The following is a 20,485-nucleotide window of genomic DNA, read 5'->3' as shown; positions in this document are numbered from 1 at the left end:
TCGTCGGATGGTTCTGTAAACAAGGTTACATATGTAGCCGCTGCCAGTGCGCGGCGTGGTGCTTCTTATCCTTAAGCGGGGAAGCTTTTCTTGACTCGTGCAGATTGTGGAGCTTAGCATCGGAGCGCCCACCCAATGACAATTATTTGACCCTGTCATCTCAACATCGGAGGTGGCCTAACATGCCATTCTGGAGAAACATTACACCCCGCATTAACCCCAACGTTCTCTGGTTCGGCAGTTCTGGCCACGAGCTGCCAATCTGCGCGTAAGGAGGAACCACCGACTATGTACCGCGGAGATCGACAGCCCTCAACGGGCGGCCCAGCTCGAATGGCTCTCGTCACGAGGCGGGTCCGCAAGTCGAGACGAACTCAAAAGGGCAGATGTAGGAATTCCGATCCTGGTTTTCCGTTACAGACGTGACCTCGGCGCAGGCGGCGAGGTCAGGATGCATGCGGCTCCAACTTGTTGAGCCTCCTTGTTCAGGGCTTCCACCTCGGCTTCCACAAGCGGTATCCCGTCCTTTAGGCGCTTCTCCTTGTTTAGGTCCTCAATCTCGCCTGGAAAGTAGATGCGGTCGGTGCCAGACATCCGATCGGACCCAATGACACGCTGGTACAGGTAGTCCATCCGCTCCTTGAATTCTTCAATACTCATGAAGAGGTCCGGTTTGATGGCGACAAGGAAGTGCCCAACATCTGCTGGCCTCGAAGGATCGTAAGGGTTGATGACATGGCCTGCGAATGCGCTGCCTGACAGCACCCCGGAGAAGACGTCCATCATGATAGCAATTGCGGAGCCCTTAGGTCCACCCATAGGCAACATGACACCTTCAAGTGCCTTAGCTGGATCCTGCGTTTGTTGACCATCCTTGTCGAGTGCCCAGTCGCCAGGAATCTTCTCCCCTCTTCGCAAAGCCTTGTAAATCTTACCCCGTGCTGCGACTGATGGCGCCATGTCCATGATGAAGGGTCTGCCTTTCCCCGCTGGGGCTCCACAAGCAATTGGTGAGACTCCCATAAGTTTGGACTTGCCACCCCACACGGGTAGAGCGGGCGAAGAGTTTGTGAAGACAAGACTCATCATACCTGCGTCAAGTGCTTGTTGCACAACCCACGCCGACATTCCAAAGTGGTTCGAGTGCTTAACTGAGACAAGACCAATGCCAAATTCTTTCGCCATGTCAATTGCTGCTGCCATGCCCATGTGGGCTGCAAGAAAGCCAAATCCGTTGTGCCCGTCAACTTGAGCAACTGCTGGTGTAATTCGGCGAAGAGTCGGTGATGCGGCCGCGTCAAGCACACCTTTTCTGATGCGAGCCATGTAACTGGGAATGCGGTTACTGTGCCCAGACGTTAGTATGGATTGTTAGAAATGCATCAGACTATCTCAGCACAACTCTTACATGCCGTGAGTATCCACCCCACGGAGGTCAGCTTCCACCAAACATTTGGCAACGATAGTTGCATTATCTTTCGATGCTCCGTTGCCAACGAGGACTTGTTCAACAAAAGATCTTGCATCGATAGCGCTGACATGCTGCATGTCTTGGTGGTTGGAGCTCATTTTGGAAGCTGGCGACAATAGCTTGGTGGGAGTAGTAAAAGTTATCAAGAGACCAAGAGCGTTAGGGGAAGGCTCGTATATAAGAAACTGAAGAAGTCTGTGAGTCAATGCGTCGTTGCCCAGCCTGCAGTATTTCGTCGTATTGTGAGGCTCTGTTGCGAGCGGAGAGAAAGCCGTTGAGGCTCAAGTTTCGGTGCCGAACGGGCAAAGGCCGTCGCTCGGACGGGCAAACAACGCAACTTATGGGCAAAGGCCGCAGCGATGGAAGGCAGTCGTGGAGCGGCCACAAACACACTGTGAAAGGCATCGAGGTTTTAAAACAAAACCTGCAGGAAGTGGTGTGCAGAGTTCACAGACAACAGCTGGTCGTCAAAAACGAGGCTGCTTCCAGCGAATGTTTCCGAGCAGACCGGCACGATCCGGAGCGAAACAGACTAAACTACAACCGTGAAGTATCTACTGCTACGACTTCGCCATAACCTTGGATCCTGACAAGCAAAAGACTCTGGCTAACAGCTTCTATTTACTACTATAGTACCTTGGGAGCAAAAAGACAATCTGTGGCCCAAAAGCCTTGACTGCGCACACAATGAAAAACTGAAGCATTCATCCAGGTACCAGTATCGAAGGAGGTGTCAAAGACAAAAAAAATAGAATCTCTCCGACGGGGAATCGAACCCCGGCCTCCTGCGAGCTGTTCCAAAGACTGACAAGCAGAAATACTGACCACTATACTATCGAAGATGTCCAACTTTCAGTTGGGAAGAGATGTGATCGATGAAAAAAATTCTGATTATGATATATATAATGTGTACTAAAAAATGTCATCATATATTGAGGATGCGGCTCATCTTTATGGAGGCTACCAATCTTTCCAGGGCTGTGTGTGAGCCCAGCTACGATCCTCGGTAAATCGGAATCTCGAATGCAAGAAACGTCGGTATCCGACGTGGAGATCGCAGGGTTCACTGAAGAGACCTCAATCGCAAAGAGCTTTCTAGAGGTTACGAAGAACAAGATACATTCCAGGTAGTCGAATAGCAAGTCCGAAGATGCACTTAGACCAATAATAACTCCTACAACCCCTACAAGACATACAAATGAATCACGACTTGAACTGACTGCAGTGGTATCAAATTGCTCATTTGACACGACAGCACAATGCATACCGATCGAAGTAGATGTGCACAACATCTCACATGCCTTATTGTTGTCGCAAAGCTCTGCACACCGCAATCCCTGCAAACAAAGGTCTCACTCGTGCCTCCACAGCAACTATGTGCGCATCCATGATCGCTCTGGCAGGACAACCCTGGGTGTTGGGAGATCACGAAGTGTTAGCAACTTTGTTTGTCAAATGTTTCCCATGGACAACGCCAAACGCTCCTCATCTGCAACTACTGATAAATTTACTGCGGCGGTGCACATGGGCTCCACATGCGACGTTGGACGGATCAGCCGCACCTGCATTCGCGGTGATCATGATCCCTGGTTGCTGGAGCGGAGCAAGGCGAAGCAAAGCAGACTGCTGTGAGCGAACAACTGAAGAAGCAAATGCCTCAATTTTGATTGCTTGTGTCGAAATCCGATGGTGAACCACAGTCCGGCTTCAGAGCTGGAGAAGTGGATGAGCCAATGTCATGTCCAAAGGACCATTCCTCCCCGCAATGCTGCTTATAGCCCACCTGAGACAACCCATTCAGCGGCCAGTCAAAGACCCTCATGACCATGTGCACCAAACGGCTACGTCACTCTCGAACTTTCAATCTGGATATGGTAAATCTTGGTGGCGTCAGTGCTGCACCTCACATTGGAGGTGGTTGGATGCTCTGGGTGAGATGCGGCGCAGAAGTCAGCCGTTCGGAGCACTCCACCCTCGCAAACGGTCTTGACTAGTGTTTGACAAGCTGATGCCCGTGATGAGCCCTGCGTCGAACATTCTTGAGGGCTGTATGATGATGAGGGTTCCGTCGAGGTTCGTTTCTCGCGCAACACAACGAAAGATAGTTACCAATACAATCAATACAGATCGCGAAAAGCTGCTGGCCTAAGAGTGGCGCATCCATCTGCCACACACGATTGGATCGTTGGGCCAGGGTTGCAATTGTCCCTCAGGACCACTCGTGGCTGAGCCCGAAGCAGGCTGTCCTCCGCCCCAGCGAAGTACGAAGACATTGGCCGCTGGCGCCCTTGGTCCCAACCTCACTCAGCCCTGGCTCTGACTGTCTTTCCTCCCTTCCACCTTCCCCTCGAAACCGCAACTGCTGGAGTTTGACTGCTTGTAGGAGCAGTGATTGTGACAAGACGACGCACCCACGGTTGCCCAAGCGCACACCTACCTCGGCCGCTAGCCTTACCCACTCACTAACCGAAGCGCTCCGCAGCTCTCAGGAACCGCCCGCCATCCAGTAGGCTGAACAAGGTCGACAACGTGCGATCCTTCGTCTGCGGCGTAGAGAGCAGGGAAATTTCGTCTTTTCCATAGACTTAGTCACTCATTCATTTGCTTTCTGTCTCACATTTCGAGCTGTTTGTTGCGACGCTTCGTTGGCATCCATTGGCACCTCCGTGATTGTCAGGCATACAGCACCTGAATCGCGAACCGGTCACCAACCCCGCCGCCGCCTTTGGCGCGTTGCAATTGCGAAATGCCCTCCAGTCAGGGTGACTACATCAACATCACCGATGGCAAGTCTAGAGGCCTTGAGCGGACGCCATGGTACTGGCGATTCATAGCGATAGCGGCATTCTGGATGGTTTTAGGAGGGTAAGTCGCGCATCGTTCAATCGTTGATCAAGAGGATGCTGACAGATGACAGCTACCTGATATTGCCAGGCTTGTATGCGAACGACGAAAAGCTTTACAAGCTTAGCCAACCGGTGTTGTCGGTCTTTGTCGTCGCGCTTCTAACCGCTGGGTACTCATTTACTGCGCTGTTGTGCTTCGCGTGTCGCGATGATGAATTTCAGGCGGAGAACGTCTTCGTGTATGTGTCCCATTTCCAATATCATCGTCACTGCTGACACACCTTAGGCCAGCCCTCGGCTCCTCCATATTCGGTCTCGTCGTAATCATCTACAATTTCCTCGCTACCAGAAGTTATAAGTGGAGTACAGCCGCGATAAGCGCTACCGTTCTCAGCGGCTTTGCGACCGCTCTTTATGCCGGGTTGCTTTTCTGGAAACGCCGCATCATTGCGAGGAGGCGCAAATCAGCCTCACAGCGGTCGAACCTTTACTCAGAGCAGTCTTACTACACGAACTACATCTCGAACATGTACCCGTCGGCCGTTCTCGCGGAATCGCAACCGCTACAGCCCCCGGTCAACGAAGACGACCCTGTCAACCAACAGATGCGATTGCTGATGCTGCGAGACGCCCGCCCGAGCCCCGATGCGAATAGTTCGACGTTCAGGATTGACTTACCGGAGGACAGAGAGGAGCAAGAGCGTCACGAGAGAAGTCAGGAGTTGGTAGGCACACCCCAGCAATCGCATGTACCGTGGACTCGTGATCGCGCAAATAGCAGGCAGGACAGTCTGAGTGAGAATCAAGCCTGGCAGCAGTGGCAAGATCGAGGCCGAACACAACACCGTCCTTCGAACAGCGAACTGCGTAGCAATCACTCGAGAGGGTTGAGCAGAGAAGAGCGCAGGCGAGAGATCGAGCTTGGCCGGCCTTGAGCGGGTCGCCGCCGTGATTGTTGGGTTACGCATATACAGCACACGGGTGTTTTGAGTTTTGGTGTTCTTGGAGTTGTCATGACCAGGGCTGGCATGGCCTGCTGTTTCGGCGCATCTGGAGTTCATCTGGTTTGATAAGGTGTGCGTTTTGGACGGTCCTTTGACGCTGGAAAGAAGATATCCTGTGCGCTTCGGCGCTGTAATAGTACCTTTGCGATCTGAATACAACAATTAGCCGCTGGAATATCATCAAATGCCTCGTATTGACAAAGTCAATGTTGCGTGCGAGATTTAAAAGCCGAACTAGATGTTGCGATCTTTGATGCTGTGTGACATTGTTGTACTTTTGTCGATATTTGGTATAGTCGTAAAAAAAGCTCCATAAGTGTCTCGATGACACTCCGGTCGAAGAGATTGGGAAAAGGAAATAAGGAACCCGTGGGATGTTCGTCGTTATGTCAAGGCCAACCTTCATGGTTTTAGACCTTGATAGCGAACTGCTTCAGGTACTCGTAGTGCTCCAGGTTCTCGTCGACAGTTTCGCGGATGAACTTCGCACCATCCTCGCCGTACTTTTCCTTCCATGCAGCGTCATCCTGCTCTCTGGTGGTTTGTGCCTTCTTCTGTTTGGCAGTCAGTCATCTGCGTCAAATGTCTAGAAGTTGAAGGGAGACGTACGTGAGTCCTGGCTCGCAGCTCCGTGCTGTCAATAGCATCCTCATGGAAACCCTTCCACTTCTCAAACTCCCTCTTGGCGAGCGCCTGGTCCTCTTCGGTGTCCCAAACCAACATCTCAGGCTTGTAGTCGATACCAGTTGTCTTGCAGACGGCCTCGATCATGCCGGACGGGTTGTCGAGCAGATCATCAGCGTCAACAACGCAGATCTCAACGCCCTGCGAACTGTCGTTCGTGCCATTTGTCTCGCCACCCTGACCAGCAGACTTGGGACCAACCAGACCTTCCTTGCGGAGGTAGTCAAAGAGCTCGCGAAGCTCGGAGTAGCCAGCCTCGTCCTTGCGGAGATAGTCCCAGCCAGTCATCTTATTCAGGGGAGGCAGTGTGCAGCGGTAGTAGCTGGGGATACTGTATTTAGGATGACGGATAAGGAAGATGAAGTGGTATGTTGCGAGGAGGTCTTTGGGAAGGACGGTCGGGTTGCCCTCTTCGACCCTGGTATCATACGGGTAAGGCTCGCCGGGGCGATCTTCCCTTGTCTGTACGGGCGAAAGCTCGGTGGTGTTTGTTCCAACGCCGCGGCGGTAGTTGGACATCGATGGGCAGATGGTCGTGGGTCTAGGCTTGTCCTGGGGAGGGATCCAGTATTGTGCCATATCTTTGATGAAAGCGCGCTTACCCTATGGATTGTTAACATGTTTTCCAACTGCCGCGAAAAACAACACTCCTGCTCAAAGAAGCCACAAATGGCGCATACTGATCGAAAGAGGCCAGTTGTTAAGGCACACGACTCAACATGGCGAGTATTGAAGAGGCATATGTACCTCAGCATTCTCTTTCGCGATCCTGTCGAAGATAGAGCGGTATGTGCTGTTCACGTAGCCGCTCTCTTCCCGCGCCTTTTCGTTCTCTAGGCCTTCATACCGGTAGCCAATACGCTCAGGCCCAAAGTAGTATGCATCACCGAATGGCTCGTGTACGCATTGTAGGTCCTTGCGGGTCATGAATACCTGTTGATTATCAGTATTTTGTAGCCGTTTGAAAGACTTGGTGTACATACCCGCTCGAAAGCCGTCGAGCAGGCCCTGGGGTGGGTAGCACAGAAGATCGGTTTCTGTGACTGCATCGCGCTGTATCTGGAGGTGATGCTGAATGAAGAATCTGTATTCCAAGACTCCCAGAAAGATCCCTTGAGGATAGTGAATGAGGTTCAGGTATGTTCCAAACTGAACGCGCAAATGCTCTGGGACAGTAGGGGTTCGACGATTCTTTATGGAAATCGAAAACTATGGCAAGCAGGATTCAACTGGACGTAAGCAAATCCACAATTATCGTTGAGCAGATCCTTCGACGCGGGTACTCGTCAATCTGGTGGGCTAGTGGACCTAGAACAGCATCTTGGGTCAATCAAAGGCACCGGACACGAGCAAAGCGGGAAGAACAACCGCTGTGCAGTGGTACCAAGTACGCGTGGCGAACGAAAGACAGGAAGCTGTCTTCGGCTGCCTCGGCGCGTAGTGGATAGCTGCGGGATTGCTGCAAACATAGCCACTGCCGAAAATCTCACAGCCGTGTTTGGCGATAGAGGGGTTGGAAACTGGAGCTGATGTCACTGAGACTTTCGGGAAGGGACCCTCGGTGGGGCGCTTAACGGCGTTAGCGCAGGAACTCGCGACTGCCCGTCGGTTTGTCGCTGAGCAATAGTTTGTTTGGAGGGTTGTGCGGCAAACTCATGATAATCACGCAGTCTCGACTGAGTTTTGTACGAATCATCCTTGATGGTGTGCATTGGCTTAAGCACGTCAAAGCTGGGCTGAATTGCGCTCACGGAGACCGGCATGATAGGGCAAAGTCTTCACAGCCTCTTCGATGGTCCCTCCTTCACGATCGTCTACTTACACATCGCTCATCAGTGATATCGCCCTAATCGTTCAGTTTGTTGCTATCATGAGATGCCATGGCGTGCATGGTAGTTGTCACGTTCAAATCCGTCACGCAAAGGAACGGGGCAGATGAGCAGCATGATGCAGCAGAAAGAGGAAGATGGAGCGAAAGCAAGAGCCTGGAGCTGAGTTCTTGAAGCAAAGAGCTACTGGAAAGAAGAACAACGAAGTTTGCACGATGTGAAGAGGATTTCGTTAGTTTCAAAGAGTTCGCATGACGGCAGCACACAAACTGCTTGCTCATCACCATCTACTTGAGCGATGTACGAGGGTCGACAACATGCCATGGCGGTTGGCACTCTCGTTACAAATTCCTACGCAATGGAACCAAGAGAGATCGTCAAAGTCACACCTTACGATAGATACTATCACCCCATCGAATGCTTTACGCAATCCTCGATCGTCGCAGACGCACACACACGCATTGAAATGCACCTCCAGGACAAGTGCCATAGGAACTCCATCGACATGCACACCGGTGTCTACCGCATATCATCGGAAGAACTTCCAGAAGGACCTTAGACGCTTGCATACCTTCCCGGTATACTTTCGAAAGGATCATGCCTCATGACATTTGTCTACCAAGAATCCGAATTTCTATGGTACTTCTTTCTCCAGATACCGTAGCCGGAGAGGATATGCTGGAAATCGAAAGGATACTTCGTTCTATGATCGGAGATGGAGTGCTGAGAGACGAAGGTAAGGTGTATGTTGGCGATACCAGGCATGAAAAGTTTCATAAGCTGGCTGAGGGGATAATGTGGAAGTGCTATCATAAAGAGATGGACATGACTGGTCAGATATTCGGTGCGAAGCTACATACCAGCACGGTAGTGCGTTAAAGAGGTGAGAGCAAGGAAGGTCAATAAAGCAGCACATTGATGATATGCAACGCATGATATTCGATCAAGTCCATGCCACACTTTCACGGATTACTTCGGAACCTGGAAAGCATTTCGCTCGTCTAAGTCGCCATTCTGTTTATTTACCAGTATGATAAGGCTGTCTTGTGCGCCTGCTCATTTTGAGATTTACGTGCTGGCAAGGCGGGGTCACGGACTTCCCAGGATTGAACCCGGCGCAAACACTACAGTCAACAGGGACGTCATTCAACCAGGCAGGACATTCCTCCGTTGCACAAGGATGAAAACGAGGAAAGTGACATTTCATTCAAGATTCTATGACGCTCAATATTGCTTGATACAGATAGCTATTCAAGAGCAAAAAGGTCTTTCGTTCAACATCCAGAACATTTTTGATGGCCATTGTGACTTAGCATCCATAGCTGTGACTGTCAGCGAATGCACATAGTTGCATAGTAGATAGTCAGTCCTCTTCATCTCTGGAAAAGTTATACACCAAAGTTTCACTGTCACGTTCTACAATAGTGTAGAAACACGTTGTGTATCCTCCGATACACATCAATCTTCCGGTGGTGACGTTCACGATATTACACAACGATATTTGGTGAGACATTACGCTTATGCTCAGTGTGGCAGCTGGCACAGAGCAAAAGTCACAATACGATGAAGAAGAGGAGGCAGGCTGTGAGGAATGGGGTAGCGCGGAGACAGTCTTTACAGACACACTCTCTACAAAGTCTCCACTCTAGCCTGTTGTGTCCGAACTACTGAAAAGGCCACCCAGTGAGTCCTAGTTCCAGGAGTTTGGTCCCTTCGATTTCCTTCCTTCGTGCTTTGAGTTCATCCACATCCCAGTTGGCCCAAAGGTATTTTCCCTTCAAGAACCTTGCCTCAGGACTTGCAAGCCAAACCATAAAAGCCGCTGGCAAACCTACATCATCATATTGGCTCAAGATGTCTGCCGCACCCCCGCCTTCCGCCCACTCCCACTCTTCTCCTTCATTTTTCTCTTTGTATCCTGCATTCTTGTTCATCTCTGTTTCAATTGCACCAGGTTGAATAGAAAACACGGCAAGCTCAGGATGCTCAAATGCGAGGGAACTGTAGAACCGTGCAGTAGCGACTTTGGCGATGTTGTAAGCCGCAAACTCCGGTGCGATGGTAAGGTGCGCGGCGGCGGAGTTGACCTCAATGATCACACCACCGCCTACAGCTGCATGCTTGAGAAATGCGGTTGCCACATTGAAATTGCCTTGGATGTTGATGATGATCCCAGAGAGCAGGGAAGAACTTATTTGTGAGATGATGGGCGCCTTGGTGCCGATGACAGCAGCGTTGCTGACTAAGATATCGATCTTGGAGTTGCGGGCAACGTGTGAGAAAGCTGCTTCGACGGAGTCTATGTTGGTGATATCCGTGGGAATGGCAAGGACTTCAGTGAACGGGTTATCGGCTCCAATGGTAGCTTTGGTATCGAGGAGAGGTTGCTTGTGCCGACCAAGGATTGCAATGCGCAGCGCACCAGCTCTTGCAAAATACCTTGCTGTCTCAGCTCCGATACCAGTACCTCCTCCCGTGACTACGACAATTTTTCCTTTGGCTGAGAGTTCAGGTCGGGTGGGGTCGATTGAGGGGTAGGGTGCCTTGTGGTATGTCTTCGTAGGAGAAGCTGATTGTGCAGACATCTTTGGGTTGAAGGACGAACGATTCGATGATTCAATGTAAGTCGTTTAGCAGATTGAGAGTGATCTTGATAACTCCTTGTAGAATTACGAGCTTTAATACTATGGCTTCCATGTCGAGATCTGCAAATTTCTCAGCAACGGAGTTCTTCAATTTCGTATTGCCTCTCACGTAGAACCAACGCGAGTCAATAGGTTAGCGACATAAACATTGTGACAATAGACTTTACAAACTGTTCCGTCCGAAGGCTAGTATGAAGATGGGGAAGATCAGTGCTGACAAATGAGTCGCTGACATGTCTATCTCGCAGTCCGACGCTGCCAGTCGGACAGTTCAACTTGTAATTCTTCATCCAAGATAATGGAACACTCGAATCCACGGGAAGTGTTGCGATGTAAACTTTGTAACAAACCTTTTGATAAGGGTAGGTCAATGCTGACGTCGACGTCATGCTCGCTTCACCCTCACCTACCACACGAATGGCTGATGATAACGTAGAAGCGACATTAAAGCGACATGGATACTACTGCCGTGATAAGAAAGGCTCCAGCCAAAGAACCCGATTGCGATCATGTCTCGCTTGCATTAGGGCGAAAACACGATGCGACACAACAAGACCATCCTGTGTGAGATGTGCAACTCGACATATACCTTGTTCCTATCCTGGTAATATCATAAGATCGAAAGAAATCGATACTGCAAAACCGCCATTTGCGGATAGCTGGGTCGCTGCCGAAAATGTCAATCCGAAACGCTCCTGGTCAGCCGCGACTTCTCATGAATCCATGGACGAAGCTGTGCAGCCTATCGAAGGAGAGTTGCATTTTCTCGATCTCGAATTTCCGAGCTTCGGATCTAAATCTGGAGATTGGACTGGCCTGAGTGATTTGCGACCTCAGGTTAGCGGAATCAGTCTTGTTGACACCTTGGGGGCTTACGCGCCGCCCCAAATCGGACCACCGAGTGGATCAGACTACCAGATCCACACAAGGGACCCGATACGGAGGCCTTCAATTCTAAGAATGACCACCTACAATTCAAGATCTTTCACCCAAAGTAAAGCCTTAACAGGGAAATCTTCAGCCATAGCAACGCTCATGACACACATCCTAGCCTCATATCCGCTCATGATGTATACTCCAAATTCATCCCCGCCATTCATCCGCCCCTACTCTCTGTCGCAGCACCCACACACTCAAAGCCACGGGTTCGAGTCCCTGACAACCTGCGCAAGCCTCATGCAAATGCTTTCCAGTCGCGCACCCGGGGGTCGAAAACTATTCTGGAAGAACGTTGGACTTGAGTGTGAGAGGTTGCAAGTCGAGGTACCATATCTCCCAGCCCTTAACCCTCCAAACAATAGAATATAGCTAATGATATAAGCTGGTCGCCTTTGATAAGTAGGCTTTGTTGTCCGCCATGCAATCATTGACGGTCTATATCCTGGTCAGGCTGCAGGAAGGAGAAACACCAGACAACAACCACGACGTCTTGCTCTTGTCGACTCTCTGGGTAAGTCCGCTGGAAACCATATATGTCGCGTGCTGCTCATAGGAGGTAGATAGTCGCCTGCACTTTAAACCAGCAGATCAACTTCGGCTTTTGTATCGCGCGTTCAGGCCTGCATTACCAACCCAATCATGCAGACTGGATCTTCGAAGAATCGCGACGGAGGTCATTATTTACACTCATACCCCTCGACGCAATGCTGATTGCCACTGCAGACTCGCTCTGATCTATCAAATCCTCAAGATGATGTACTCCATGGACCCTGCGACTGCTTGTGCGGAGCCCGACGGCTTTCTTCTTGCTCCTTTGCCGTCGAGAAAACGGTTGTGGGATGCTCCGGATGAGCAATCGTGGATGGTGGAGAAGAGTTTGGATGGGTGTTTTCCGAGCGTGTTCGGAGTCTTGACGAGCGGGCAGATGGTGAAACTTCGAGAACACCAGGTCATTCTTGAAGATGGGGGAGGCTCTATTCAGGGTGTTGGAGCTGAAGAAAGCGCGGCTAATTGGCAAGAGTGGTGTTCGGGTATGGACGGACTTGGTGCGCTGGTCACGCTTGCGAGATCTCTGGCTGCAGTATAGCAGTGCATGTCGTAACCTCAATTATCCTCAATAGGGAGTACTGTACGCAAGAGCTCCGGATATGCATAACAGGAAGCTTGTCATGACTATGTGGCCATGTGAGATATTGACATTTGCGAGAAGAAATATATACCAAGAATCGAAATACTGCTACTACCAACCAGACTCATCCTTCACCACTACCTTACGCCATCTATTTCTCAGACAGGGTGTAGGCAGTGGTGGTGAAGACAGCGTTAGAGCCAGAGAAAGGCTCACTACCAGCACCAACACTCTGCAGAACCTGGCTGCGGGGAAGACCCTGGTAACCGCGCAAGTAGATGAGGAATTCGTTGAGGTCGCCGTTGAAGCTGTTAATGGGGTTGACAGCAACAAAAGAGAAGACGGTCATCTGGCCGTTGGGACCCTTCCAGAGCTTGAATTGATTGCCAGCAATGGTAACAGTGGCAATAGCACTGCCAGTGCTGGAGATGGGTCCCGCGCCGCCGAGAGCGGACAGCCAAATCATGACCTCATATTGGGCAGAGCCGGTCGCGGTCGCGCCGGTGAACAGGTCGTAGGCGACGTTGGCGACGATGTTAGAGCCGGTGTACGTCCAGGTCCAGGTCGAGGGCAGCGAGGTGATGGAGGAGATGGCCTTTTGGCTGATCTTGGTTACGACGTTGGCGTAGGACTTGACGTGTCCGGCACTGGATACATATGAGTGTGGTGTAATCAAAAAATTGATCGGTGTGGTCTTACCCGCCGGCCCACGACCACTTGGTGTGCCACTTAAGGGTGCTGCCGCTCAGGCCATCAACACCAGTACACTGGCTGCCAGAGGTGGCCTGGTCGCGGCCCCAAAGGTTGTTGTAAATGGTGTAGGAGCCCTGGACCTGGTTGTCCCACTGTCCGCAGAAGTCGGCGCGCTTGGAGAGGACAGTAGCCGGGGTGGTAGGTGCCGCCAGGGTGAGCGCAGCAGTGCTGGCAAAGGTAAAGAGTGTGGAGAACTTCATGTTAATGACGTTGTTTGAGAAGAAGAGGATGTAGAGAAGGAATGAAACAGATTGTGAGCTGCAAAGGCTTAGAAAGGCTTGAGGTACCTTAAATACACGTTGGTGTTGCTATGTACGGCAAGGCGACTAAACAAGATGAAAAAAGGAGCTACGACAACGTGCTCTCGGAGGAACTAAGGCTGGCACATCACCGCCACGGTCTCGAGTGGTGGTACGTGAGATAAACCCTTGCCGTATACGGTAATCACCTTCGTTGGTACCCCTAACGGTCAATTTCGAAATCGGGAGCTAGGAGGTATTGGAGGACGAGCAAGTAGTCGCAGACTCACATTGGTGGCTTTCTTCGATGCGCAACATGGTCTTTTCGCGGGGTACTATAGCCGGCGGGTGTATACATTAAGAAACGACGTCCAAATACGATGTTGCCTATGAGCATCAAAGTTTCTTTGACAGGTGGCAGGTGCGCGCGGTGGATCGTAGGGTTGGCGTTCCGAGGTGACGGTTTGGAACGGCAGGACTACCCCACACGCCTGAAACAATTGCCCGATGCTTGATTAAGAGCTAATATACGCATGGACGTGACCTCACTGGAAGGTCTAGTTTCTCCGGCACTTCGCGGGGACCTTTCTAAATAGGACTGTAGGATGTCGTTGTGATAGTACAGGAGTGAGGTCGACCGTTTCGCTTTACGATGTAATGCCAAGTGCGCTACGAATCGACTCGCTCGAACGTTTCGTTAACGCTAGTTTCTGGCAATTCGAGAGCAGCCAAGTGCGCGAGATGCTCGAACATGGGCTGCAGCGTTTCTTAGTCGAAACATCAGAGTATCCAATGTTTTGCGCCACTTACAGCACGTAGTCCGCCCTGCCTCTCAACGCGCCATTTGTTGCTCAAGGTGTCGCTGCGTGTCTCCTTCTGTACATAGAACGGCTGCTGGCTTGCAATTTCGACCTCTGGCATTTGCCATACGCTTGTCAACGTTCTCGAGACCCTGCGCAACTGTACACCACCGGTTCTGGTAATAGGACCATCAAGCCAAGGTTGAATCTTCTCCCATTTGACGTCTGGCAAGTCCCATCTGAACAGATCGCCAGTTGCAATGAAGACACCGAGGTCCAACTCTTCGACTGCTGGCAGCTGAGCTAGAATCTTCCCAACAGCGACAGACACAGCATCCAATCTTGGCTGAGCAGTATCGCTCGTTTTGGCGGACTCAGCCTCGCTTGGCTGCTCGGTATGACCGACTTGGTAAGCATTGATACGCTTGAGAAGGGCTTTTCGTTGCCTCCACTGTTCCAACGGCGAGACTTGAGGCGGACCGTTCCACCAGTCAAAGGCTGGCCAGACAACCAGCTTCAGCTTGCGCGCTGTCTTCATAAGGGGCAGCAGCGCTAGGAAACGAGGCGATAGCTCTTCGCGAATGGGTACCGAGAAGCCAAACGGACCGCGCTGCGCTCTTTGAACCTCCAGAGTCAGGCGAAGAGTCACGCCATCATCACCAGCTCGTTCGGCCGCTTCGTCAAATTCCGTGCCAGACCTTTCGGCTACCTTTGTACTATTGGCTACTTCAGCTTTGGAGTCTTCGATCTCGACCACGGAAGAAGAGTTGAGCAGATGAGTGTGGTGCTCCAAGCCTTCTTGTCGCAATTGTCTGCATGTAGAGAGCACATTTGCTGGGGGCCGCGAAGGTAGGTAAATCCTCGTATCGACGTATGTCTCTTCAGTCTTTCTAGAACCAATTTGGTGAAGTGAGTGGGTATCGGCCTTGGCGCTAGATGTATAGACGGTCGATGGCAGGGTGAGGTAATGAAGGATTTCTTCGCGCAGCTCTCGAGGTATGGCTAGAAGTGTAGACATGGTTGTTGTTAGCATTTAGGTGCACGTCGTTGTGACAGCGCAGTTGTGATCTTGTAAAGCAGAGTACCGTATGGTGGTTGTTTTTAGGCGTCCAAGGTGGTCGTAGAAAAGCAGTTCGTAACGTTGCTGCCTAGAAGTTCAGGATTGCAAACGCTCCCAAATCGTCGATAATGCTACGAAAGCAAAACTGTGTTTTGACCTTGTAGTTGTGCCGCTTTCACTAGGGGTATTGTTGACGTTGCTGGCGTTGACACTGTTGGCATTGTTGTTCTCTGGGTCAGGGTGCACATTGGAAGGCAGTCGCGGAGGACGAGCGGTCTTGGACTCGCCGTCGTACCGTAGCTGGAACCATCACAGGCATTCACACACAGTTATTTGTGTCGGACTGAAACATTTTTCTCGCGCGGTCAGAGAACTAGATAGAAGCAATGCATGCGGTGATTCCTGTGATGGATGGCGAGGTGCAAATGAATCCCTCCGCAGAGGACCGGGGGGGGGGGGGTGATCCCCGCGTCATGGCGGGGAAGCTTGGGAAGTTGCGACGCTGCACAAGCAGAGCCGCAGCCAACTCGAGCTCCACTTCACATTTACTTTCACTTTCAGGTTCACCGTCTTTAATGCCACCACGTCTCTCGCTACTGGTGTACTCCAGAACTAGAATACTGCATATGCCTCCCTGATGCAGACATTGGGAACTCCACGCTACACAGTCCCATGGTTCGGCAGGCTGAAACCCACTCAGCAGAGAGCATATAGCAGACGGCGTGCTTCAGCCTGCACCATCCGCTATGAATGGCAACAGTAGCTCTCCTGCGTCGCAAGAGCAAGGCAGTAGTCGGCGAAGAACGCTGAGAAGCTACCGAAACCGCGAAGAAGGCGGTGGGTGCGATAACGAGGCAGCAGCAAATGCTTCAAACCAGGTATGTGTGGCACATAGACGGCACGTAGCATGTCCAGTAGACCGCCTCTGTCCCATATGCGGTGAATCAGGGCATGAGCTCTGATCGCCCAATCAGCTGTCATATATCACCAACTAGTTGCCTTTTACCTGTCGTACGCAAGACTGACAATGCCAGCGCCCACAGCCTCCACGTCGCCGCAGTACAAGACCACGCCTCGAGCCCTCCTTCACTGACACTGCCGATGCGATTCTGACGTCGTCGTCCTCGACAGCACCAGCGCCCATCGAGCCTGCAACTACCACGAATACTAACGCTACCCTTCACTCTGAATCGTCTTCACGCGGCCGCGACCGAAGGTTCAGCTTGTTCTCGCGCGACACCCAGCCAAGAAGAGGAAGAGACTCAGCTGTTGGTTCGCCTTCGCGTGGAGATCTTTCTCCCACGAGAAACAGCTTCGGGGTGGACGGCGCGCCTGAATTGTCTCCGTACGAGATCGACCTTTCGATAGCTTTGGAAGACGGCCTACTCGAAGACAATCTACTTCAGAATAACACTATCAGCTCTCTGCGCCGTGCGCATCTACGGCGGCGGACTTCTGTATCACATCCAGAGGCTTCAGCACCGCAAAGACTACAAACGGACGCTGACCTTTCCGTGTATCCCCTTGACAACCTCGACAGCTACGGTTCCGCCCACGCGAGCGGTGCGAACATGTTCGAGCGCTGGAGAGCAGGTCCAGGAGACTCCTTCGGTCGGTCATATCACACAATGGGCGGATCATCGAAACGGTCAAGAGACAAATTTGAGCATGACGATGGGAAAGACCTGCTTAACACTCTGAAAAGACATGGTGCGGTGACCGCTATGCTCTATCATTCTGCGGAACCGGATCCTGAGGCGAATGACATTTGGCCCAATTTTCGCAACACAGCGAAGCTACCCGCCCGTTACTCTGTAATCGATGTGAGCCGGAGCTCGCCTGAAGCCAATGCATTCAATGGACGACCACAAGTTGCTACTCAGAGTAGGTATGAACTTCGAGGACAAACGAGCGTCTTGGGTGTGCAATCTCCGAAACCAATAGATCCATGTTCCCCAGTCGCTCCCAGCAACGGACGTCCGCTATGGCAGCTTCCTGTCGAGCTTGTGGAACAGATCATTGAGCATCTCAACCGAGATGACATCAAATCTCTCCGTCTGGTTAGCCGTGAGCTCAACGACTACACCTCACAAGCTGCCTTCAAGACAGCCGTCGTTCCCTTCAACACTGAGATCTACGGTATGCTGGGACAAGAACCGACCCCCGATCGGAAGGGCAAAAAACGTGCAAAGATCAGCAGGCCAGAATACTGGTGGAAGAACGCTAATGGCGACGAAGTATACAACGGTCATGGTCTTGACGTCTTTCGCGGGTTCGGGAGACACATCCTCAGGTATGGGATGAGCTTCGAGGTGAACGAGGACTCTCTGTCTGCACCTCCTCTGAAATCTGTCACAGAACAGAAGACCAGCTTTTGGGGAAACTACGAATGGCCATTTGAGGAGTATCGGCGGTTTGATGCTGTCGCTGGTCTCGAGTCTGCAGCTGATGAGACGCCGCGGATGAAGACCGCGTTCTCAGAGCTCACTAAAGTCAAGGAACTCGCGCTTTCTGCCGACAGTGGCCTCGGATGGCTAAATGGTCCAGATCGGTCAATACGCGCACGTATCCTGCAAACGTCGCCCGGTATATTTGGGTCTCGACAAAATGTCCCAGACCGTCGTACGCAAGCCCAACATGAGCTCTGGAATTACATTGAACTCATGCATGCTCGCGCAGGGGAAGACATCCGCACAGCATCGCTCTACCGATTGGAAGGCGCGCGCCCTATGACTGAAGCTCAAGAAGCTAATTTGCTGGCTGCGGCTCAACCAAGCCTGCCATTTTTGGACTCTCACGTTCCGCACGAAGCTACACCTCATGACGCCGCTGACTCTGTCCTTTCACAACCACTCGAAGATCCTGATATGCTTGTTCGGCAGGCCTTAGGGTCGTCTTCTGCCAATGCCGGCGTGTTGTTTACCAGTACAACATTGCAACACAGTGACGCCGCGCAAGTCTTGAGCCCCATCGTACCCGCCACTTTGTCTAAGGCTCAGAAAGAATGGCTTCTCGAAACAGAGTGGGCACAACGCGCATTCCTGTCCTCCTACATGCTCTCCATTATCGACAATCGGACCACATTTGAATCAATACATACCCTCAACATATCTAGCCTGTCCGACCGCTACGTCTCTATGCTAAATCGTGCAGACTTTTGGAGTTCGTTACCTAGCCTGAAAGATGTTACCTTGATGGTCGTGCCAGGTTGGAGGACAGTGGAAAAGGATGAAGCTGGCTTTGTCGATACACCGAGAGTGGATCCGACAGGTCAAATCGACACTTTCTGCGCGCTTCTGCAAGCTCAGGTAGCTCGAAGATCCGAGATCACCAAGTTGACGATCGGGTTTACCGCAGGTGGCGAGCATGCAGAAGGATTGCACGCGAGAAACAAGCTCCTGATGCCAGCACCATTACTGCCGCTAAAAGCTCGTGTACATGCAGATCCCACGCTTCTACCGATTGAGACAGCTACGGTGCAAGAAGCCAGCACGCTTCGACAAGCTCTGTTACGCCTCCCACATCTGGAAGAGCTGACAGTGCGTAATTGCTGGATCACTCCAGCTGCCCTTGTGCAATTTGTTAAGGTTCACGATGGATGTGCTCTCAAACATTTGACTCTGGATTCTGTATCATTGACAGCTATACTACGACCCCACGGAAATGCGCAAGCTGCGCATGCCGCCCAGCAGCCCATTCCGCAAAACGCTGCTGTGGCTCAGCAGATGGCAGGAGCATTGTGGGCACACGCCAACAACAATTTTGGCGGTAATGTAGCTCCAGGGAACCACCAACCGGTGAACAATCAAGTGCTGAATATGTACATTCAGACACTGATTGTTCAGCTTCAGAACATGCAAGCCAATGGTGGTGGCATGCAGCAACAGCACCACATTCATGCTTTACAGGCTCAGTTACAACAGCAATTGCAGAACGCCCAGGCTCCGACTCCACAGCAGCCACAAGGCCATGTATTGCCTTTCACACAGAATCCATTGCAGCAAAATCAGCAAGCTCAGCAGCAGCACAATGTCGCCCAAATGATGCATCTCAACCACCCTGCTACTCAAGTTAACTTCCTGCAACACGCAATGGCGAATCAAAATGCACCTGCCGCTGCTCCCACAAACAATGCCACCGGTAGCGCCAACTCTGTGCTTAAAACGCGACCCCGCGAAGGCTCGTGGATGGACATCATCGACCAAATCTCCCCCGGCACCAACCTATCCGACTTCGACTCCCCACACTCCCAAGCCGACCGCAACCGCACCACTTCCCTCACATCAATTTCTTTCAAGTCCTGCGGCTATGCAAAGCTACCCCACTTCGGCCTCGGGGTCGACCAAACCGCCATCGAAGCAGGGAACGGCTTCGTAGCTGCACTACGCAACCCCATCTTCACGAAACGCTACAACGCGCTGTCGCCGGCGATGCTGAGCTCTAAGTGGCCCTTCCTCGGCGAAATCATCCAGGAGGTCGATCTCAGCGAGCTCGCTGCGCTGAACGCTGGGTGGAATCTGAAGCATGGCTGGGAAGACGCTGAGGCCGCGCGGGCTGTGGAGTTCGATGGTCTACTGAGCGGCGGTACAGGCAGATTCACGGGCAAAGTGCAGCGCTCAGATAGAGTTGACACTGCGACGGAGTCTGCGAGTTAGTTGTGCCGTTGACGGTCTTTCTGGTTTCTTTGCTTGCTAACATGGCTACTGCAGATACGCAGGCGTTGGCGAAGACGATGGAGAATATGACTCTAGCTTATTAGCGTTATCTATACATGGCACCGCCCTGGTGGATCACGCTATGGCCATGCGGTTCTACTTCTGTGGCCCCGCGATGTTTGCGTCAATCTATATCAGTGGCAAATGCATATCCAGTAGCATTAAAATATACTATCAAGCTGCTTTCGCGGATGTATCACGGTGTATCGACATCTTCACTCGTGACTTCAAACGTCTTCCTCGATGGGTAGTGAAGGCACATTCTCAAGTTGCACGTGGACGATTCTAACGACAAGCAAACGCGATCATTACTGCAAGAACGAAGGAGTGTGTCGTAGTTCCTTACAACCAAAGACGTAAGTTGGAGAAGG

At 51.6% G+C, this 20,485-nt stretch overlaps 9 protein-coding genes and 1 non-coding gene across 10 annotated transcripts; 4 read left to right on the top strand and 6 right to left on the bottom strand.

Annotated features, from left to right (window-relative positions):
* Positions 1 to 414: 414 nt before the first annotated feature.
* BU25DRAFT_352185 (Malate/L-lactate dehydrogenase) lies at positions 415 to 1,569 on the bottom strand (the record flags this gene model as incomplete). Its single annotated transcript, XM_033703394.1, has 2 exons — positions 415 to 1,345; positions 1,409 to 1,569. 2 exons carry the CDS (start codon positions 1,567 to 1,569, stop codon positions 415 to 417), a joined length of 1,092 nt encoding a protein of 363 aa, XP_033556726.1.
* A 657-nt stretch (positions 1,570 to 2,226) lies between these two features.
* On the bottom strand, positions 2,227 to 2,313 carry BU25DRAFT_t134. The gene has a single exon. It is a non-coding gene; the product is annotated as a tRNA-Asp (tRNA).
* A 1,904-nt stretch (positions 2,314 to 4,217) lies between these two features.
* BU25DRAFT_425697 (uncharacterized protein) lies at positions 4,218 to 5,252 on the top strand (the record flags this gene model as incomplete). Its single annotated transcript, XM_033708370.1, has 3 exons — positions 4,218 to 4,336; positions 4,389 to 4,556; positions 4,604 to 5,252. The coding sequence occupies 3 exons, from the start codon at positions 4,218 to 4,220 to the stop codon at positions 5,250 to 5,252; spliced, it is 936 nt and encodes a 311-aa protein (XP_033556725.1).
* Positions 5,253 to 5,564: 312 nt separating this feature from the next.
* BU25DRAFT_377724 (uncharacterized protein) lies at positions 5,565 to 7,506 on the bottom strand. The gene is made up of 4 exons (XM_033704154.1): positions 6,989 to 7,506; positions 6,753 to 6,938; positions 5,931 to 6,608; positions 5,565 to 5,875 (listed from the first exon to the last, which is right to left on the bottom strand). Exons 1-4 carry the CDS (start codon positions 7,052 to 7,054, stop codon positions 5,732 to 5,734), a joined length of 1,074 nt encoding a protein of 357 aa, XP_033556724.1. The 5' UTR covers positions 7,055 to 7,506; the 3' UTR covers positions 5,565 to 5,731.
* Positions 7,507 to 9,498: 1,992 nt separating this feature from the next.
* On the bottom strand, positions 9,499 to 10,424 carry BU25DRAFT_480560 (oxidoreductase; the record flags this gene model as incomplete). The annotated part of the gene is made up of 1 exon (XM_033711055.1): positions 9,499 to 10,424. Exon 1 carries the CDS (start codon positions 10,417 to 10,419, stop codon positions 9,499 to 9,501), a length of 921 nt encoding a protein of 306 aa, XP_033556723.1. The 5' UTR covers positions 10,420 to 10,424.
* A 968-nt stretch (positions 10,425 to 11,392) lies between these two features.
* Positions 11,393 to 11,981, top strand: BU25DRAFT_210277 (uncharacterized protein). The gene is made up of 2 exons (XM_033701192.1): positions 11,393 to 11,742; positions 11,801 to 11,981. Exons 1-2 carry the CDS (start codon positions 11,440 to 11,442, stop codon positions 11,819 to 11,821), a joined length of 324 nt encoding a protein of 107 aa, XP_033556722.1. The 5' UTR covers positions 11,393 to 11,439; the 3' UTR covers positions 11,822 to 11,981.
* Positions 11,982 to 12,025: 44 nt separating this feature from the next.
* BU25DRAFT_415249 (uncharacterized protein) lies at positions 12,026 to 12,615 on the top strand. The gene has a single exon (XM_033707497.1). It carries the CDS (start codon positions 12,182 to 12,184, stop codon positions 12,503 to 12,505), a length of 324 nt encoding a protein of 107 aa, XP_033556721.1. The 5' UTR covers positions 12,026 to 12,181; the 3' UTR covers positions 12,506 to 12,615.
* BU25DRAFT_210254 (glycoside hydrolase family 12 protein) lies at positions 12,470 to 13,918 on the bottom strand. The gene is made up of 2 exons (XM_033701191.1): positions 13,247 to 13,918; positions 12,470 to 13,194 (listed from the first exon to the last, which is right to left on the bottom strand). The coding sequence occupies exons 1-2, from the start codon at positions 13,498 to 13,500 to the stop codon at positions 12,699 to 12,701; spliced, it is 750 nt and encodes a 249-aa protein (XP_033556720.1). The 5' UTR covers positions 13,501 to 13,918; the 3' UTR covers positions 12,470 to 12,698.
* Positions 13,919 to 14,208: 290 nt separating this feature from the next.
* On the bottom strand, positions 14,209 to 15,357 carry BU25DRAFT_462846 (uncharacterized protein; the record flags this gene model as incomplete). Its single annotated transcript, XM_033710557.1, has 2 exons — positions 14,209 to 14,295; positions 14,350 to 15,357. 2 exons carry the CDS (start codon positions 15,355 to 15,357, stop codon positions 14,209 to 14,211), a joined length of 1,095 nt encoding a protein of 364 aa, XP_033556719.1.
* A 598-nt stretch (positions 15,358 to 15,955) lies between these two features.
* BU25DRAFT_210249 (uncharacterized protein) lies at positions 15,956 to 20,314 on the top strand. Its single transcript, XM_033701190.1, has 2 exons — positions 15,956 to 16,277; positions 16,434 to 20,314. Exons 1-2 carry the CDS (start codon positions 16,146 to 16,148, stop codon positions 20,052 to 20,054), a joined length of 3,753 nt encoding a protein of 1,250 aa, XP_033556718.1. The 5' UTR covers positions 15,956 to 16,145; the 3' UTR covers positions 20,055 to 20,314.
* Positions 20,315 to 20,485: the final 171 nt, after the last annotated feature.

The sequence above is a fragment of the Macroventuria anomochaeta genome (genome assembly GCF_010093625.1).
Source record: "Macroventuria anomochaeta strain CBS 525.71 unplaced genomic scaffold BU25scaffold_44, whole genome shotgun sequence".
In the NCBI taxonomy this organism is placed as follows: domain Eukaryota; kingdom Fungi; phylum Ascomycota; class Dothideomycetes; order Pleosporales; family Didymellaceae; genus Macroventuria; species Macroventuria anomochaeta.
Note: the sequence above shows the minus strand (reverse complement) of the source record. Positions and strands in the feature narration are given on the sequence as shown.